This window comes from Channa argus, chromosome 1, assembly GCF_033026475.1.
Source record: "Channa argus isolate prfri chromosome 1, Channa argus male v1.0, whole genome shotgun sequence".
Classification (NCBI taxonomy): domain Eukaryota; kingdom Metazoa; phylum Chordata; class Actinopteri; order Anabantiformes; family Channidae; genus Channa; species Channa argus.
This window is the reverse complement of record NC_090197.1, coordinates 9,425,872-9,446,356: the sequence shown is the minus strand read 5'-3', so window position 1 is coordinate 9,446,356 and position 20,485 is coordinate 9,425,872. Positions and strand designations below refer to the sequence as shown.

Genomic DNA, 20,485 nt, shown 5'->3' with positions numbered 1-20,485 from the left:
TTTTGCCCAAGAAATGTATTAAACACAAAATCAGGTAGTATGTAGTAAAGATAAGACTATTGTAAGATTTTTGAAAACATTTAATACTTCTTAACTAACAAACTGTTTTTTTTTTTACAGTTAGGCTGAACATTAAAAACTGAGATTTACACAGAAGAAACACAACACTCAGTTGTCTAAGTACAGAATCCGTTTCTATTTCTGTTGCACCGCCATGTGTCAGCAACCTCTACTCTGCTTTAGACTTATGAGTTAACGTGAACATACAAAGAGGTAATGTATAAATTAGAGTAGCAATGTAATTTAGTATGAACCAAAAAAATTACCATTATGGGTAAATCAAAATACTCTTTCACTCCTAAAACCCATCCCATCTTGCTGCTTCTGCCTTAATCCAGTTGAGTCACTTACATTCTCACCATCAATAAAACACGCTTCAGTCTGTCGTCTTTTAAAAAAATACTCAAATAATATTAAAATTTCAAAATTAGTGTAAGATGCAAACAGAGTAACAATAAGATAGATGCAAATGGAAAAGACAGGAGACCAGTTGCGTTTAGGAAGGTTTTCTCTTACAGTGCATCTAAAAAGGGCATTTTATTCCTTTCATTTTATAAACTTGGAAAGAATCATCAGCTGTACATGCTGTTTATTAATTACACAGAGGCATAAGTAAACACAACAGTTAAAATTAGAGTCCTTACTACTCATAAAGGTTCCTAGTTGTATTTTTAAATGCATTTCTTCTGTCAACATGCGTTTTACTCAAGCACAAACAGAACCACTCTCCATCTAGATTTCGCATATGAGACAAAAAACAAACGTCGTTTGGTGTGTAAGTCACGTTTGATGAAAGCAGCAAGATACAGGAAGTGTCACTCGTGTACAAAAGGCAAGCGACAGGAGACAAATAGAAAAACAAACATCTGCCACGAACTAACCTCAGACAGCAAACAGGAGACACTAGCACCATCAGACCATGATACTTGAAGGTGTGATTTTTACAGTATGATATTTTACTGAAAGCACGATCAGACCTCTTATAAACAGCTAAATAACGACTAAGACATGATGTCCTTATAGAAGTAGGATTAAAAACAAAACTGGCACGGTTGACTGCCTACATCCATAGAGAGTGGATTGTGTTAGTAGGTTAACATTTCTTGAGGTTGTGAGTCCCCTGCGTGCCGATCTGTTTCTCCTCCTTCATCCTGTCCAATCGGCTTTGGATCTGCAGTGTGGTCCTCAGCGGAGAGCTTAGAAGATGGTGCTCCAGCGTTTGGGGGGTGGACGGGACTTGCTTTCTCCCTGGGGAGAAGGATGAGACAGCTGAGAAAAATGCCTGTTTCTATCAGCTAAGAGTAATCTGGGGTTTTCTGGTAAATCGGTGCTGAACATTTGCAAAAGATCTGATTGTCAAATAATTCACATATATTGGGATTCAAGGAGACCCAAACGTAAAGGAAAACCTCAAATGGGTCGAGGTAGATCGCGTTTGCAGAAACATAATCAATGGATTTAAAATGAAAACGATGAAAAAAGAAGGAACACTGTAGAAATGAAAATGTTGCCCTTCAGCTCATTAGTTAATTATGATGAGAGGCTGCTGTGAAAGCATGCTGATAAAATGAATGTCATTCGTTTTATTATTGATTAATCATTAAACCGTGTTTATTTTATTACTTACTGATCTCTGAAGAGAGCATCACTGTTGCGTTTGGGCAAACACAGAGAGCAAAAATAGTTCATGAGGCCCACTTTTATAGATTAGAGAGAGGAAATTTAGAGGGAAACAAAGAAGCAAATGTGCAGCAAGCTCACCAGGTTGAAGATTTTGGACAGTGTGCTTTGGTCTCTGCGTCTTCTGACCGGCGACTTTGTGCTCTCAGCACGTGGCGACGAGCCCTAGAAACAGATGCTCTTTCAGCACAGATGCAGACCTGAAACCATGACCTCAAACCACGTTTGCTGCTTAGTCACTGTTTAACTTTTATACAGATGTTCATAACGTTGTTCATTGGCGTCCTTTTTGTCTCTACGAGCGGAGACACGCTGTACCTCAGGGCATCAGAGGTGTCTCTTAACAAAACTTGAAATCGTAAAACAACGGCTTAAAATGTTTTGTTACACAATTCACAGTTATGGCTATTGTTGGACAAAAAACACACATCCATAAGCAATACATCTTTTAAAATGGAAGAAAAGAAGCTGCACACATCTATTTGTTTGCCATCCGTCCTCTTTGCTTTCATTTAGTTTCAGTGCACTTTACTACGAGCTGAATTTCCCACGTGGACAATAAAACTAAACGAATTCATAAACAAGTTATCAAAGATCTAAAGGTCATTTGTTTCATTATATAACTGTAATATGAGTTTTACAGATTTTAAGCTGAAAGGAAAAACAAAAATACTGAATTCTCTTCAGCAGCAGCAGTGTAATGTGGCTGAGAGTTGGGCGTCTCTTTCCTTTGATCTGTTATGCTGAACATAACCGAGTGACACGTGTGACACAACCAGATTCTGACAACAACAATCTTTATGGGAAAGAAAACGGATGATGAAGACGAGGTAAGATCCACAGTGAGCTGACTGACACAGGGGGCATGCGTGGATGATCACTGACAAACGACACACACGTGGCTGTCCACAGTTTCTGAACACATGAGAAAAAGAAGGTGCCAAAACAGATGGATCAGTGAGTCATCTCAGTTGTTACAGAGCACAAGAGGTGTGAAAGAGAGGAGGAAGAAGAGGTGAAGGAGGGTGATGCAGGCCATAGGTCCTAAAAAAAAAAAAGTTTACCGGTTGTGGTTCATAAACAGTTGAGCAGTTTCAAAGTCATCCAGAAGCAGTGAATCGCTCTGGAGTGAAGCAAAGAAGAGGAGGAAATGGAAAATGCCATAAATTTACAAATAAGGCCAATACATGCCGGTTTAAAAGATGAATAACTCAACCAGTGATTTAAAATAATTTGCTGGGGCACCAATCAATCCTGAATGTAGGCTCTGCCTCCCAGCTGCTCTGTGTACGACCTGGTAAATCGGCCGTTGCTATGAATAAGTCTTGATTACATATGTTCAGGTATAAAAAAAAAAGATATTTCTCTTCAAGGAGGAAAGCAGTGAAACACAAAGCGAGGAAGTGAGAGAACAAATGTGAAGGTTAGGTAACATGTAGACTGTAGACAAAGAACACACTCGTCAGACTTAAATAGAATCAATGGACACGCGCGCACACACACACACACATGCAGTAGTGCAATCAACAGTGGGTCTTTTGTTCGATTCGAGAAGGAAAGATTGGATGACGTACCAAGCCCAAGACGTCTCTCCACTGGACATAAAAAAGAAACAGACACAGTGACATGATGAGATTCAGAGTGTGATGCCATCTGCATCCACCTCAGCATGATGGACTGACAGTCCTCCAGCAGTCGGTGGGGGTAAAACAATGAGGGGTACACGATCATTTCCACTAAGCCCCGTCCACTATAGCTAAATACTTCATCCAGTCAACTCTTCCTATGATTGGTCCATTTAATGTCACCTAACCCTTACACTAACGTATACCTTAAAGCCATAGTGCATTTAATTTTTAGCCCCATAAACAATATGAACAACTTCCTGATTAGTTAGATTTGCATGTAATTGGGTACATACAGTACATTCATTCATCTTTGTAAAGATGAAACACTTGCAGACGGAAGCACGTATTTATCACTGGACCAAAGTCATTTCAACGTATGTCCCCGATCGGGGTCTGAGTAAAGCCCCTATTGAAAAATCTTCTAAAAACGTATTGGGCTAAAGGGGCGGCACAGTGGTGGAGTGGTTGGCGCTGATGCCTTTCTGCGTGGGTTTTCCCCCACAGTCCAAACACGTGCAGGCTCACGTGACTGGTGACTCTAAATTGGCCGTCGGTGCGAATGTTAGTGTGTCTGTGTATGTCTGACTGTTCTGGGCCTGAGGTAGACACCTGTTCACGGTGTGCACCCTACGACAGCTGGGACAGGCTCCAGACCCCCTACGACCCTGAACAGGATAAGCCGGTACAGGTGATGGAGGAATGAATATTGATCGTGTTCTTTGCGTCTGCTTAGTTGCAACTCAATAGCAATTTGAACTTTTTCCGATTGTTTTTCCGTCTTTATGCACTTTGGCAGCAGGTGAAGCTGCACCAGAAGCTCCTGAAAAGTTTTTAATCTGCATATTGTACAGTTATTTCACCACAACTTTGTTTCTGGTTAAAGTGTTCAATAATCCATCAAGTATTGATTATTCTTTAATATTATTTACAAAGTTGGCCCTGCCCACTAAATGACTTTCCAGTCAAGTGTGCTAGTGTTAGCAGTGCTAATCTGGTGGTTGTGCTAATTAGCAAATTTCAGATTATTTTGTTTTTTAACTATTGTCTGGCTAGTGCTAATTTCGCTATCACTACCCACCTGTAGAGATGTGGAAAAATGAGAACGCGCATCGACTGAAGTCAGGGGGACAATTATTATTAGGGATGAGGGATTTCTATAAAATGAAATTAATATCTTCCTTGTAATATGCAGGATCATAAAAAATAAAATTTAAAATCTTTTTAGCCTTCTTGCAAAGTACAACTGTAAACTTATCATTACACATGGAAACAAGTGGTATTTGTGATTAGGTATCTCCATGCTATGCGTTTAGCTTTAACAGACTCTTGTCTTGTCTCTTGTCATGTCTTGTTGCTTCTAACTCGGAAATAAGCCCCAAAAAATTAAGTGACAGAAATTATGTTTATTCTGAGCATTCTCACTCACTAAAAGCCAGTTCTCGTTCACCCAAAACTCTACAACAGGCATCGATAGCAAAATTAGCACTAGCCAAACTCACTTTGTAGGAAGTATAGCAGGTTAAACAAAACCTACTATCATCTTTTTTACATTTAGTGCTAGTTGACAAATGGTAGCATTCTAACACAGAAACGCTGCTGAACCTGACCAGCTAAACACCAGCATCTTAGCATAGTCACATGTTAGCCTGCTCCTGTTAGCATTTAGCTGAATGCGCTACTTTACGTGTATTAGCTTGTCCCTTCAGGGGCTGCTACAGCAGTGGAACATGTTCCACACTTTGATTTGGCATGTTTTTGGTTTTTTTTCTGGAACAGATGCCTTTCCTGCCGCAGCCCTCCCACCAGGGTCGACCTTGGTGGCTGGGCGGGGCCACACCTGGTGGGGTGGGGTTCGAACCTGCGGCCTTCTGCATCCCACCCTGTTCCCATCCCTCTGTTCTACCACCAAGCCACCAGGCCCCCGAGTACTTTGCAAATATTAGCACGGATGCAGAATCTGAATTTCGCACTTATTTTTTTTTTTGCATACAATATTTTTGGAAAACATACAGCAGGAATGAGCTCTGACCACCAGATGGCACCAAAATCAAAACATTTTATGGCTTTGGCACGTGGCTTTGAAACTAGGCTTTAAAAAAAAAGTTCCAAAGTTCCAAAAGTTTTCAATTTCAAAATCACTCATCAATACTCTCCGGCTCTGGAATGATAAAGAAAACAAACAAAAAAAAAAACAAGTAGAAACTCACCCTGGATTTAGGACGAGGCGAGGAACCCTGAGAAACATCAAGCAACAACAGAATGACTGATTGCTCGGGGGCAGAAAAATAGAAACAAATTTTACAATGAATTAAAATTTTGAGATTGAATTTCCTCCAATTCCTCTTTCATCAGTATGTAAATGAGGGCGTCACGCAGCTTTGTAATCAGGGAGAGAGTAGAGGAAAACAGTTTAGCGCGCCTTTGGAGCCTTTATTGATGCCAACACTCAAAAGAAAACATTCACGCAGTGTAATTAGAAAGAAATCTGTTTGCTCTGAGCCATTGAACTCATGGGAAAATAACCTAAACCATGTTAAGCTCTGAAGTTGAAGCAAAATGTTAACATGGTGCAACAAAAACGACCCAATGAAGGTTTATGTATATATGAGATGATATATGCACTTTGCAACATTTAGTCCAAGCAACTTACAATGCTCCTGAAGAAATGCACGACAGCATTTTCATTGGTCCTGCGGCGAGAGGAGGATTGCTGTGGTGAGGAGGCATGGTGACCCCGGAAAGACCCCTGGGAGCATAAACAGAGATCAAGCGTATGTATACATAACCCAGCATATCAGAGGATGCAGGGAGGCTATTGTCAAATTAAAGTGGATCAAATAAGAACAGGTCTTTAGGCCATTAAGCACCATGCAACTCAACAGCATTTATGCAAAATGCAAGATGGAGTCATTTGGCACGGACATGAATAGATGTCAGTTTTGTGCTGAAGACTGGACCCAGCTGCACTATTCCTCCTAATTACAGTAATTACATATATTTTAACAGTTTAGAGGCAGCGCCAGATGACAGGTCTCACAACTGAGAAAGTAAATGCCAAGTAACAGAAAAGAGTAGAACAGTTCTACTATGGAAAAACTGGACAAAAAAAACCTAAAATATTTAGTAGGTCTGCTGACAGACTGTGATTCAAGCAAATCTTCTTTTTGCAGATGTGTAAAAAGTGCAGCAAATACAACATGTGCATCAAACTTTGTGAACACAAAGATATTAATTTTTTTTGTGCTGCACCTCCTCAAAAAATTGGCCTAGACGAGAAGGTCTGGTGAAGAAGTCTTACTCTTGAGGCCCCCTCCCATCAGAGTATTCAGTCTTATGTCTTAAAAGATGTTTTGTCTGAGGTCTTCAATCTGAAGCTTAGGTCCATGAGGACGTTGCAATATGGATTTATCTGCACAATGCTGGAAATATGCACCTGCATTTGGGCCCTTGCTCGCCCCAGAGCCTTTCAATGGGGAAGTATTAGAGTGCTTCCCTGTACGGTGCTGGAAGACTCAAAACAACATGGGACAAATGGTTCAACAAGAGCTTAAGGCTTTAAATATTGTTTACATGTAAATGTCTGTGGTAGGTATGACATCAATGCTGCCACTAACATAAGTTTGTTCAACGACTTTCTAGTTTAACTGCTTTAATTCCAAGCTATTAAATGTCTCAAACTAAAGTGAAATTAATAAAAACATTAAGTGTTAAAATTAATTTCTTAAATTCTTGTTGTATTTAGGCTCTGCAGAGCACTTTTTGATAAGAAATTAAGCAAATCAAAACTAGGTCCACAGATTTAAAAAAAAAATGAAGAAAAGATGACCACTTCTGTACATGTGGAAAAACTGATATATATGATTTTAAATGTTTAGTTTAAAGTCCAGTGGTGCAAATGAACATTACCAAACCTAATAGGACTTTAAAAACAAGCACAATATAGCATAGATTTGTAGAACATTGCCAAGAATGATTTAATTTCTGTAACGGTGGGAGAAGGCCCTCTAAAAAAAAGCCTGAACCTTCCCTTTAAATGCAGATGTGCATGGATGCTCACCTTGCTTCTTTTCTTTTTGTCTCCTCCAAAGAATTTGCTAATCTTATCCATGAGTCCAGGGTTCTTCTTTTTCCTCCCAAGCCCGAAGGTGCTCTGTCCTGATGTGCTTGCTGTAGCCATGCTATCTGCTGCTGAGGTTGGGTGGAGTTGACCTCTGTCTGTTTACTTAATAGTCCTTTTCTGAGCCAGTCCTCAACCCACAGTGCCGACACTCAGCTCTGCTGATCCTTCAGGGTCAGTTTGCAGCGCCTCTGATGCTCAGGGGCTGTCTTTGAAGCCGTCGTCTTCTCAGTCCCGGGGCACCATGGGACACAGGGAGTTTCAGGTTGGGAGGGTTCGCAACGGTGTGATCTATGGCTCTGGGTCTGGCTTGGCTCCAGACATTCTTCGGAGCTTCAGTGGCTGTGTCAGTCACTGCCGCCCTCCACATGGGCCCGGCCATTGTTTCTCTCCCCATCTGCCTCATCCTGGCCGCCGGGACAACAGGGGTTATCTCTTAGTGTGAACTCAGAGCCTGATGCAAAGCAGCCCGCTGCACTGTGAGATCATTGTTGACTCGGCCTCATATGTCTTTTTAATGGCTTGTGTTTAAATTGGATGTACAGTCACACAGATTAACATGAGGAGAGGACCAAAGGAAAGACAGGGTTTATTGTGTGAAGACCTGTGAAAATGAAATAATCATGTGGTCAGTTTTGTGTTTTCACTTTGAAACCAATAAAAGCCTCACAGCTCCAGGTGCAAGTGTGGGACAGTTTCCAATGTTATTTTTTGGACTTGAAAATGAAACCAAACCTCAGCTTTTACTGGGATGACAGTGTCCAATAAAGACAAACATGATTCACTAATTTAAACCAAAATTATGAACTATCATGCTCAATTTTAAAATCCTAAAAATGCTCAGAATAATTGCAGTTTCATAACACTGGAACAAAGGTGAGATTTAATAAAGCTCCAAAAAAGCGAGACCTCGAGTGGATCTTTAAGTTTAACATTTAACACTTTTGTATTTGACATTGCCAGTCTTCTCCATTATGCTCTAAATATCTGCATATGTTTGTACATGTTCACATCTTCTGCCATTGTACCACATTACAACACTGGCAGCTGTCATGATGTGTTGTTTTACCCAGAGCCGCTGCAGCGGCAGGCGAACAAAGCCGGATCTGTTACAGGATAAATTCTGTTACAAAACACCCAAACTGGATCAGAATATTAATATTTTAGAACAGATGCTTTTTTGTTATGGCTGCTTCTTATTTCAAGTCAGATAGTTTCTTTCAGAGAGGAAAAATGTCTCAGTTCTCTTAAACTGGAGGAATGTGATGGGAGATTTAATATCACGCATCATACAGTACAACAAATCAAAGCAGTTTCTGAAACTGCTTCTGAAATGGACGTGTATGTATATTTTATCCTGTTGTTGTCCTGTTGTGCAGGACAGTGTTAAGAAAATTGTGAGAATGTGTAATTTTTAAACTCAAATAAGTTGATCATCAAAAGAGGCAATTAGTGAAAACAACTAATCAATGTGTGGCATTATTTACATATATAAATCAGGGTATAAGGACAATGTGAGACTTAAAGACAGAATAATGTCTGTTGTGTGAGCTGAAACTCTTTATGGATAATGTCTGACCTCCTTTCAGTTTTTGTACTGTGACAGAGTTGGTCCAAAATATGGAAATGGATACAGATGATGCTTAGGTGAGTTTGACTGTTCAAGTATATCAACTTGCAGCCGTTGTTCAATCTTATAAATACAGCTGTGCCTGAAATGTCCATTGGAGCCACTGTCTGAAGTCTAATTGACACGTGTCCTTCTTTAATGCTCACATTTAGCTTCAGTAGAATTTCTCGTGTGCAGTATCATTTAGAGAAGATTAAAAAGAGCTGGTAAAAGTAGACGTCTATGGAGCCAACATGGCCGTCCAGTTGAGTGAAATGGGGACAGGCTCAGAGGGAGACGTGTTTGTCCGCTCTGCCTTGTACACAGTGCTCAGTCTGTTTGTCCTGCAGGGCCAAGCCTCAGTGCAGCACCCACCAGGCCTGACAGAGGCACTGTAGGTTGCAAGAATGCAGAGAGTGGGTTGACCACACTGCTTGTGCCCTCGTTCCCAGAAGAGTCTTGGATTTGTTCCTGAGACTGGACGAGTCCGGAGGAAACAATAGTGGCCATGGAAGAGAGCTGTGGGACACAAACACGGGAGCTATCCCTGAACCTCAGCAGGAATGTTGATGTAGACCACGACACCCACTCAGAGAGGCAGCTGAATGTCTATGTGCCACTGGAAAAGGAAAGAAAGTCGTCCTCTGTTCTATCACGTGCAGAAAATGACACAGAAGATGGTTTGACTTGTTTTACAGTGGTTCATTAAAACAGTTTTTGTGACTCCTGTAACCTCCGTGTGTGAGTGCGGCCATCAGGCCGAGAGGTTCCCCGACTGTCACAAGTTTGAAAGTTAACTTGAGTTAAAAAGTAGTGGGGATTAATGTAGAGGTCATTTGTCCTTATGTAAGTGATCATTTTAAAAGGATGACCCCCTCCTCATTACAAATCAACCCATGACCCGACACCACCTTGACTCCTCTATCATTCTGACATTAAATGAACTGAATTAATTCCGAATAGGCACCAACTCAACCCGAGTCATTAGAATAGTGTTTATGTTTTTCTGCAAACATCTGGCCATCAGTTGACAATCAGTCTAAATACAATCTTTCCCTTTTAGCCACTAACACCATAGTCGCACGGCTTCCTCTAACACAACCAGCAGCTTTGTTTTACATCTTGTGAAATCTCTCAACCAAACCTAGTCAACCTACAATATCTAACAAATGGATTAGCATCAAACTTTTCCGCCAGTGACACCAAGAGGGTGATACAGAAGTAGTTTACAACTATTGGATGGATTCCCTGGAAATATGGTATAGTTTTTTTTTTTACTTGTTCAATACTTTTATTTCTGACCAAATATTTTTCTCCTTGCTTTGTTAGATTCTTGTTTAATTAGAACAGTAATAAACTTCCCACTGCAAATAAACATTTCTGCTTTTAGCAAAAAAAAAAAAAAAGTCCCTCCAGATGATGTCACGAGCTTTTAAAGTCACCTAGAGATGCAGACTGAACAAGACTACAGCATCTGTATTAGAAGCAGAAATATATCTATATAGTGAAGGCAGACAGAAGTGTAAACCCTTTCAAATACAGCTGTCTATCTATCTGTCTGTCTGTCTGTGCATCAAACTTGTCCTTCAGTCTCAAAAGGCTAAAACCTGCAGTTAAAGTTGCTTTTTCTTCCACTGAAACCTTCTCTGTCCCTGAAGAAGTCTCACAGTATTAATTCTGCACCTAATGTTGTTAAATATTTGTTTGTGTATTTGTGTGATTGCCTTCTCAATTTAACCTGGATAACTTACTGAAGGTAAGACTTTATACGGGAATGATTGATGTGGAGAGTGAAAAGCATTAGCGTTGTGTCTCTGTCTCCCTGAGTGACCCTGTCGTATCACATCCAGACCCTGCAGATTATAGATAACAGCATGACTGTGATGTTCAGCAGCTGATGTCACCAAACTAAAGCCACAGAGAGCGAGTTTAAATTTGGTGAAGTCGCCCTTGAAAGTTAGCATGTTGTTCAAACTTTGCGCATTGCTGAGGCCTTTTGTGTTTTTATTGTGTTTGAAAATTCCCAGTGTCTCAACTAATGAGATCAGCTGTAAGATGTGAATGGGTCTTTTCCCCCCACAGTGTGTCCTCACACTATTCCTTTTGGATGGTAAACAACTCAATGCAAATGTCCTGGTGTTCGAAAGCCAGCGATTCCATCAACATTTGGCTGGAGCAACCGCGCAGGCCTCGAGCATAATGCTATCATTTGTTTAGCATCTCAACAATATCATGCTCTCTTGTTACAAGCCCCAGGGCAGGCAGATCTTTCTGAGCCACAGTTGCTGTAAATAATAGATCGAGTCTTATGTTTGATGTTGAATTTTAAGAAATGTAAAGAAGGTATCAGGTCAAATTCTTTATTCTAGTTAATTACTAAATTCTCTAAAATATTTTAAAAGTACAAAAGTACCACATCTGATAACACACCTGTTTGTCTTTTGCACAATGTCATTTAAGAAAGATGAGGAATATGTTGGTCTCTTCGAACAGATAAGTAAAACCTGGTGTACTGCAAATAATAATTTCGGGCGTTTGTGAACATTGTCAGAGATGGTGAGTATTTGAGCGCAAGTACTTGCTTTAAAACCAACTGAATAGGAGTATTATGTCATCTTTACTAAAGTTTAAGTAGTAATTACATCCTCTAGTTTTAAAAATGAAAATGATGTATGTCAGACAGCATTGTATTTTAGGTTGATATCTCATTTTAAACTTTTAAATAATAAAGAAAAAAGAAGGCCCAAATATCTCTGTCACCTCATGACTTGGTGAGGAACAGCTGGAACAGCAGCTGGAAAAGATGGAGCAATTCTGACCATTTAATCCACCTAATCCATGTCAAAATGTCATTTTGATAAAAACGGTCATTATATATCTCTAGCTTTCAGATTAATGATATTTTTATTAGGTTAACACATTTTTAAAAATAATCTTTTCATGACCAAATGCAGGAAGGGGCACATATTAAAACTATGGTAGGATATATAAGAACGCTTCTTACTTTGAAGTCATCTTCCTCTTTCTTCGCTCCTTTTTCATCGTTACGCCTGAAATAATGTGCAAATGAGACTTACTCAGACCAATTTACAGCATCCTTTATTACGCAGCTCACTGTTGTGTTCTCAAAAAACACCAGCAATGAGTAGAAAGGCTCTGTTTTGCAGCTGGTACCCCGATAGAAAGCGGGCGCTGGGCGTTCGGTAAATACCTGAGTCTTTGTGGCCCTGATTACATTTTCATCTGAGCAAACACCGCCCACATGTCCATGGTCCATCCAGTCAGGTCCAGAACATGTCTGAAACATGTCAGTGAGCAACGCAGGCAGCTCAACACAGCAAAATGTTTCAGCCATGAATGTATCTATAAAAGCTGCTTTTCCTGGCTTTAATTTTCCAGTAATAATCAACAGGATTCATTAAACATCCAGTCACTGTCCTGTAGCAGTTCAGTGATGTGATGTGCTGAGGGCTTTATTAATAAAATAATACAGCTTGGCAACATTCTCAACCTTCACGCTAAAAGGATTTCAGTCTCTGTGTTAGAGAGTGTTTTGTACGCTCATTTAAAGTGCAGTTGGAAGAACTGGGCCGACTGCCTGTTGTTTTTAGTAATTCTAGCAACTGACAAAAATTCTAACAAAAATCTGCAGCAATGTATTTGCAGCAACCTTGTGTTGCTGGTTTTTCTTTTCTTTTTCAAGAATGACCTCTTTTCAAGGATATCATGTGTCTGTTGAAGTTTTGAATACTTATTTGTCCTTTAGTGGGAAAGACTATTAGTTAGGAACTCAATGCAAAGATACCACCACCTTATTAAAACCAAATGAAGTGGATTTGGTGGCGCACAACATTTTTCACTTCATTATTTTATTCACCAACCACATGTTGCAACTTTAATGTGCCTCAGTGCTCCAGCTCCGTGTCCTGGGCAACTCCCAGGCAGCGACTCTGAGCACACATGTTCCACACATTTATCTGAGCAAATAAAGGTTTAAAAATACATTGTCCCTGGCTCCAGACAACATCTGATAACACATCTGTTTGTCTTTGCATTTGGCACAGTGTCACTTAAGAAAAATGACTCGTGCTGCAAAGACGTACACATGTAGAGGCAAACCTCGCTCACTCCCTCCACTGTTGGAGTGAGGAACTTCATGGTGCAAGGAAGTGACCTCCAGGAAGTGGTAATTCAGGTTACTAGTAACCGACTGACAGTCTCAGTAAAACATTTATACAATTATGCACACATCGCTCTTATTGAATCATACAAATGTGTGCAATAATAAACCTTTCGAGCTCAAATTTGAAGATAAAATAGTACATAATTAAAGACTGATTCCTGAACCATGAAATTGTCCAATCAACTTTTACTTCTGTACAAAGTTAAGAAAACATTCTGATAAACCACATTTAATACTCAACACACCTCTTTGTGTAGCAAAGTGACTTTCCCGCTGAAAAGATGTAATAGTCATCATTGATATTCTCCCACACGTCTGTACTGGTAACTCTTCCAGACCAGCTCATCTCACTCCTCTCTCTGCTTGAAACTTTTTTATTTTTACGCTGGGCTATCACTTAAACAAACAATCTGAGTATTACATGTGTCTCTGCAAAGGAGTTCTCCAAGTTCTTCAAGCTAAAATCCCTTGAAAACAAATTAAAGGTCGAAGTTACTTAAAAAAATTCAATATAATAACTGAATTACACACAAAGGGGATTCTATAATGCCCATTACTATAATTAAATTAGTGTTCTACATCCTCAGTGTTCACACACTGATTAATAGAAGCTTGAACACCAGACTTTAAGAGACATTGCCGCCTTCTGCATCTCCCAGAGTCATAAACATTCATTATTATCAGAAGGTGTACTGGTAAAAAAAAAAAAAAAAAGATGACTGGCCAGAAAACAACACTGTGATCTGCTGAAGCTAAATCACTCAGATGGCAATCTGTGGCTCCTGGCTATTTAGCAGGGAGGGTGAGTCCATTTCAAATTATGGGGATAAATTGATGCTGTTGCTGTGGTCTCCTCTCATGACTCAGTGTCATGGTAACAACAGGTCTGTGCTAAAGGGACAACCACCTGAGAGAAGAAGCAGCTGGTTTGAAAGCAGCAAAACTCCTCATGTCTCTAATAAGGCTGGCAAAGAAAATCACAGCGGTAGGAAGGAGATGATGCAGCGATGATGGTTTTGTGATATGATATCGTTACATCACTGTGAGTCAAAGCTGAGACAGAAACACACTTCAAACATCATGACCTCGTTATTTTATCTTGTGAGGCTTCAGCTCCTCATTTTTTGACCACAACAACTGCAGATCTCTTGTCAAGTCAAGTTGATTTAAGTTAGACACTGTGGCATAAACTCACAAGGGTTCACAATTCATATAACACACCCTCTGTTCTTATACCCTTAACCAGGCTTCCAGGTTTAAATACAGAAAGGGAGCAAGAATGAAACTGCAAGAGTAACAGAGGAAGATTGCAAAAGGTGAAATACAGAATAAGGAGCAAGTAACTGATTTGATTGATTTAATAATGACAGAAAAGTTGTGTCATCCACACAGTGGTTATCAGTGTCAGCACAGGTTAAACTACAGCTCTACGGATTTCCAGGCAAAGCATGTTTTCCACATCTTAGTTCTGGGCCTCAGATGTTTTGAAATTTTCATTTAAACAGTGCAGCTGAGGCTGATGGGAGTGTCACGTTTCACAGGTCAAGTGATGTTGACCTTTAACCTGGTGGTGACAGCAGATCCGTGATGTGTTCATTCACCCATTCGAACAGTTGTTGTAATATTTTACTAAAAGGAAACTTATGTCAGTGTGTCTGTCTCAGAAGACAAGAGCGCCTCCCACTAACCGTGGAGGCGATGGTTCGATTCATGGGTCCTCCTGTCCATATGTTGAAATGTCTTTGAGCAGGACAGTGAACCTCAGCTGCTCCTGGTGGATCAGGCCAGTGGAAACTCTCCTGTCATCAGTGTGTAAATGAATAAAGCAAAAGCAACACGGTAAAGTGCTTTGGATAGTGATAAGAGTGCTGTGTACCATACACTGAGTACAGACCATTTAGCATCTGCAGAAAAACGAAACAGAGATAAAGGAGGGGCCGCAGACGAAGATCACAGACGCCAGCATGGTCGACTTTCTTCGCCTCGACCATTGACTTTCCCCAACTCTAACCCTCCATCTTCTGCTGAAATGATCAACTTCTGGCTAAAACCTGCTACTTTCTGCTGAGGTCAGTTATCTGAAATTATTAACCAACACTGCAGTTGAACCATCCATTAGGCTCACAGATCATAAATACATGATATTCGATTGTTATTAAGAGCAATAAAGGTCTGTGACATTCACAGGAAATGAAAACTTTGAGAAATGTCCTGAATCTAAAAACAATGACTGCCCAACTCACATTGATTTCGTGCACGTTTACTGGAACCACTCTGTTTCCTGGAATCTCTACATGTGAAACAGATTAAGCAGGTATGAAGATTGAAGCTTCTCATTATTGTGCAATCAGTGGTTTCGGTTATTTCCCATTTGAACGCACAGTTCCCTGGCGAAAAGCTTTGGGTTTCAATTTCAGCCTGAGCTTATGAAGTACGGCTGACACTGAATTAAAAAGGTTTTCAGGTCAGGAGATGAACTGTCCATGGAGGTGAAGTGATTCATCACCATGGAGAGCACCATTAATTTAACAGAACACTTAAATCTTAATTTTTCTCAACACAGACACAGTATCACATGGCAAAATCGCTGCAGGAATAATTGATAAAGCTTATTTCTTGGAAAATTCAACCGGCTGTCTCAGGGCTTGGGTTTTAAAGCTTAGCAGAAACAGGGATAACATCTCAGTCAATGAAGTAAAGAATCACCATGGAAACTTCAGGCTGCTTCAGGACACGAACTGAGAAAGCAATTACCGAAACAACAACCTCACTCCCAAATGGGTAATAGCACCGTGATTAAAAAGTGACAAAATGACTGCTATTCATTTTCAGAACAGGCTAAGTAGAAGCATGGGTCACAAACAGCCTAAGTGTCTTTGTTTTTCTCCATAAATCGTCCCGACTATCATCATCAGCACAGCCAACATTACCTTTGTAATCTTTCCGTGTTAGCTGACAGGGTAAAGCTTCTGTGCTGAGTTCATTAACAAATCAACCAGACACGTAAACAACTAAACTTCAAATGTGTACAATCCTCTAAGGACACGTGGACGTTCAGATAACATCAGCCTCTCGTGTTACATAGTGTGTTCATCATCTGTGTCGTCATTTCCAGATGGTTATCCCCGGAGCAGATCTCTCCGAATTGGTGTGTTTGAGACTGGCATGCTTGCATAATGACAATAAAGCTGTTCCCAGACCTGGTCAGGGCAGATCAATAACAGAGACAGAAGGTCGATCGATGAAAATGACAAAAAAAATAAATAAAAAAGAAGATGAACACAAGCTAATGCTGCAGTGATTTTGTGATAAATCCTCCCTTCGTTAGGTTGATAACGGTAATATTTTAGAAATGTGTAGATTCATCTTTTGATCATTCAGTGGTGCAGCTGACAGGTGTTTCTGGTATTTTGTCCACCCCATTTATTATAAAACACCCACAAGTACTAAATCAAGCAAACTGACCTGAAGTCACACAAAAGGAGTTTTACAAAATCTGATGATCTGTGTGTGGAAAACACACACACAGATATTACTATTACGAATAATGGATCCAAAACAATCAACCACAGTTAGGAAATTCATATAAACAATAAATGAACTGTGAATGACCGAGGCTGAAAGTGAAACCTGACTGATCGCATCTTTTAACACTTACAGGTGATTAACACGTGGACATGTGGACCGGAGGAGCTGACAGTGCTGATCCTGTCCTATCCTGATCACTGGCCTGATACCTGGCATTGTCTGTATGCTAGTTACAGGTAGCTGACAGTCCTGGTGTCATAAGTAGAAGGGGTCCAATTAGCAGGGGCAGTTTCCTGTATAGACTGTGTGCCCCCAGAGCCCCCCCCCCCCCGCCCCGCCCCGCCCCCGCCACCCTGCATGTGCCAGTTTATTTTTGATTGACATGATGAAAACCAAAGCCTTCTGTTTCATCCAACATATTTAATACGGCGTCACGCTTTTTGAATGATAGTATTTTCTGAGTGTAAATTCCTTCCAAGTTTTAGAAATTGTGAAGAAACACGAGAAACACATTTGTGGATGTATCTTGAAAATGTAGAACTAATTGGCAATTGGTTGCCGAGACATTGCATAAATATGTGACATCATTACATGAAGAAAATACGAAAATCATTATGCTGTTGCATGTTTATTGTTTTAATACATAGAAATGTTTGCTGAGCCGTTTGTGGATGTGATCCGTTGAAACAGCGTGATCCCATTTAACTGGTCCCATTGAAACAGCGGGATCGACTGCGCGGTGACGTTGACCGCGAAGGCAGGGAGCAGCCTGTAAATGTACGAGCTCGGTCCCACTTTTATTCAAGGCAAATTCCATCTTCAGCCCGAGGTCCAAGTGGAAGACATGCGATCTTCTGGACATTAACTGGAAAAGATGGAGCTTCAGGTGGAAAACCAGAGTCAACAGCTCTTCAACGCCGACACCGTGAGGCTCCCCGCTAAACTTGTACTGGGAGTGGGTGTTGATAACTTTATTTCTCTTCTGATCTTTGGACTTATTTTCATCCTCGGCGTGCTGGGAAACACCATGGTGATCACGGTGCTGGCGCGCAGTAAAGCGGGACAACCGAGGAGCACAACGAACATCTTCATCCTCAACCTGAGCGTGGCGGACCTGTCCTACCTCCTCTTCTGCGTCCCTTTCCAGTCCACCATCTACATGCTGCCCACATGGGTGCTGGGAGCGTTCATCTGCAAGTTCATCCACTACTTCTTCACCGTGTCCATGCTGGTCAGTATTTTCACTCTGTCGGCGATGTCCGTGGACCGGTACGTGGCCATCGTCCACGCCAGGAAATCCTCGTCCATCCGGGTGGGGAGGCATGCCATGCTCGGAGTGGTGCTGATTTGGACACTGTCTCTGGTCATGGCATCGCCCGTGGCGCATCACCAAAGCATCGTGGAAAGCGAGGACAACAACACCTTCTGCTGGGAGGTCTGGCCGGATCACCAAAGGAAAGTCTACGTGATGTGCACCTTTGTTTTCGGATACCTCCTGCCTCTCACTCTGATATCTGTCTGCTATGCAAAGGTGGGAGCGCACGAATCAGAGAGTATGAAAGCGCATAAATCCACATTGTTAAAATGACAAGGAAAAGGGCCGAGGGCGTAGGAAAGTTTAGAATGTCAACTTCAATTTCACTGAAGTGTTTACTGAAACATCATCTGTCCACGCACAGACATGAATCTGAGGTGCAAAAAGAAGAAAGTCATAATTTAAGGGCGTTTCAAAATTGGCATGACGGACAAATTTAGCCAACAGCCTTGATATTTCATTATGTATTTGTTGTTGCAGGTTTTAAACCATCTGCATAAAAAGCTGAAGAACGTCTCCAAAATATCTGAGTTCTCCAAAAAGAAGGTTGGTGGGACTGTTTTTCGTGCTTTCAGCAAGTAAATGTTGGGCCAACGTGGTGATGTTTCCACCGATTTTCCCCCGCAATGACTGATCAGGTCTGTGGAGCTTGAGAGGGAGGTGTGAAAATCCTTAATCTTACATTTGATGCTTCTAAGTGTAAAAATTCTAGTTGATAATAAAATCGACTCTGGACTATCCATAAAGTACCTGGATCTTTTTATTTTATTTGATCAGGTTATATTACCCACCATTATCTCGTGTCTCCTCTCCTCCACATGCTGCCCAGTTACAGTTATATTTGATCACCTGACTTATTATATTGCCCATCATTATCTCCTCTGTTCCTTTGCTCTACAGACTGCACAGACAATCCTGGTGGTGGTTGTGGTCTTCTGTCTTTCCTGGCTGCCTCATCACATTGTCCACCTGTGGGTGGAGTTTGGCTCTTTCCCCTTGAACCAGGCCTCCTTCGTGTTCAGGATGGTGGCTCATTGCTTGGCGTACAGCAACTCCTCCGTCAACCCCGTCATCTACGCCTTCCTGTCTGAGAACTTCAGGAACTCCTACAAGCAGGTCTTCTGGTGCCAGGCCCCCAGCAAGTGTCCCCTGAATGACACCAGAGACCTCCGCAGCAGGATGGAGGCAGCGCCGTCCACTAACATCAGCGTCACTTACAAAGGTCACGACTGTCAGATCAGTAAAATGCTTTGAGGCACCGCTGATGTCGAGAGCGACGCTGGATTTCTTGAGGTTAATATCAACGTTGGTGTCTGAGAGGTTGAAAAATTGTAATGCTGAAATAAACGGCTGCCGGTCGGCAAAAAGCAGTGCTGGAAATGGGCACTTTGCAGTGAATTTCATGTTTCATGACAGGTTTCATGATGTACAGTAGTTACTATAAGTGTCAGGAAATATTGTTTTGTTTCCTGCTCCATAAAGCCACAAGAGGAAGCACCAATGCAGCGGTGTGGGGTTCAGTGGTTCAGTTCAGTTGTAAAACCGCTGGACATTGTCTTTTTGTTTGCACGCATTCTTTCCAGGAATTGTATTTTCTTAGCCCAGTATCAGTGGTGGCGACTACAGCACCTGCCACAAGAAAGTGTTTGTGATTTTTAACAACATGAAATAATGCTACTTTCTGTGCACAGAAAATAAATATGTGTGTAAAAACTACATGTGTTGCTTTTTTTTTCCAACTATGTCACACAACCTGTTAAAAACCTCTGCAGCATTCAATCTACAATCCTGTTATTTAGCCTGTCACCTTCTAGGATGTGATGAAATGGTGTTGATTAAAGTTGAAACACAACAAACAGTGATAATAGACAGTTAGAAAATGTTGCACCATTGTACAACAGCCTATAGAGCGACGCAGACACTGTACGGTTAAAGGGAGGGAAAGACTGTTGTCACTGTAAATAAAGACAGGACCCAGACCACAGATGTGGACAAACAGTAAATTAAGCTCCCTGTTGAGTAACAGTTGCACTGCTGAAGCCAATGCGCCCTGCACTTCATCTGTAATGTGGTTCTGGCAGCACAAACAGGGACCAAATGCTGACGTAAAGCGTAAGAAATAGTAGATTTGCAAATTGCAGTTCATATGAGCCATTTCAAAGTCCAACACCAATTCTCTTTTGGGGATCATCACGAGGTCCAGCTTCTGCTCATATTGCCGTGAATATTTAAAGACTGAGTGACTATGTAGAAATGCAGGTAAAGTGTAAATAAAGCCCTTGAAGCTGTAGCTACTAAGCTCAAACAGCAGGGAGGTGTGTTCACCTGCAGGAGAGGCAGGAGCACAGGGACACTTCTGCAGAAC

General features: G+C 41.1%; 2 protein-coding genes across 8 annotated transcripts; one reads left to right on the top strand and one right to left on the bottom strand.

Annotated features, from left to right (window-relative positions):
* Positions 1-65: 65 nt before the first annotated feature.
* mbpa (myelin basic protein a) lies at positions 66-7,710 on the bottom strand. 7 transcript variants are annotated; one of them, XM_067494934.1, is made up of 8 exons: positions 7,426-7,707; positions 6,019-6,114; positions 5,576-5,602; positions 3,315-3,335; positions 2,805-2,863; positions 1,822-1,905; positions 1,688-1,708; positions 66-1,308 (listed from the first exon to the last, which is right to left on the bottom strand). In XM_067494934.1, the coding sequence occupies exons 1-8, from the start codon at positions 7,543-7,545 to the stop codon at positions 1,146-1,148; spliced, it is 591 nt and encodes a 196-aa protein (XP_067351035.1). In that variant the 5' UTR covers positions 7,546-7,707; the 3' UTR covers positions 66-1,145. The 7 variants fall into 7 exon arrangements, with proteins under 7 accessions (XP_067351035.1, XP_067351044.1, XP_067351051.1 ...); XM_067494943.1 differs by lacking the exon at positions 1,688-1,708 and having other exon boundaries at positions 7,426-7,710; XM_067494966.1 differs by lacking the exon at positions 2,805-2,863 and having other exon boundaries at positions 1,149-1,308; positions 7,426-7,702.
* Positions 7,711-17,254: 9,544 nt separating this feature from the next.
* On the top strand, positions 17,255-19,790 carry galr1a (galanin receptor 1a). The gene is made up of 3 exons (XM_067494151.1): positions 17,255-18,336; positions 18,601-18,666; positions 19,021-19,790. Exons 1-3 carry the CDS (start codon positions 17,680-17,682, stop codon positions 19,372-19,374), a joined length of 1,077 nt encoding a protein of 358 aa, XP_067350252.1. The 5' UTR covers positions 17,255-17,679; the 3' UTR covers positions 19,375-19,790.
* The last annotated feature ends 695 nt before the right edge of the window (positions 19,791-20,485 follow it).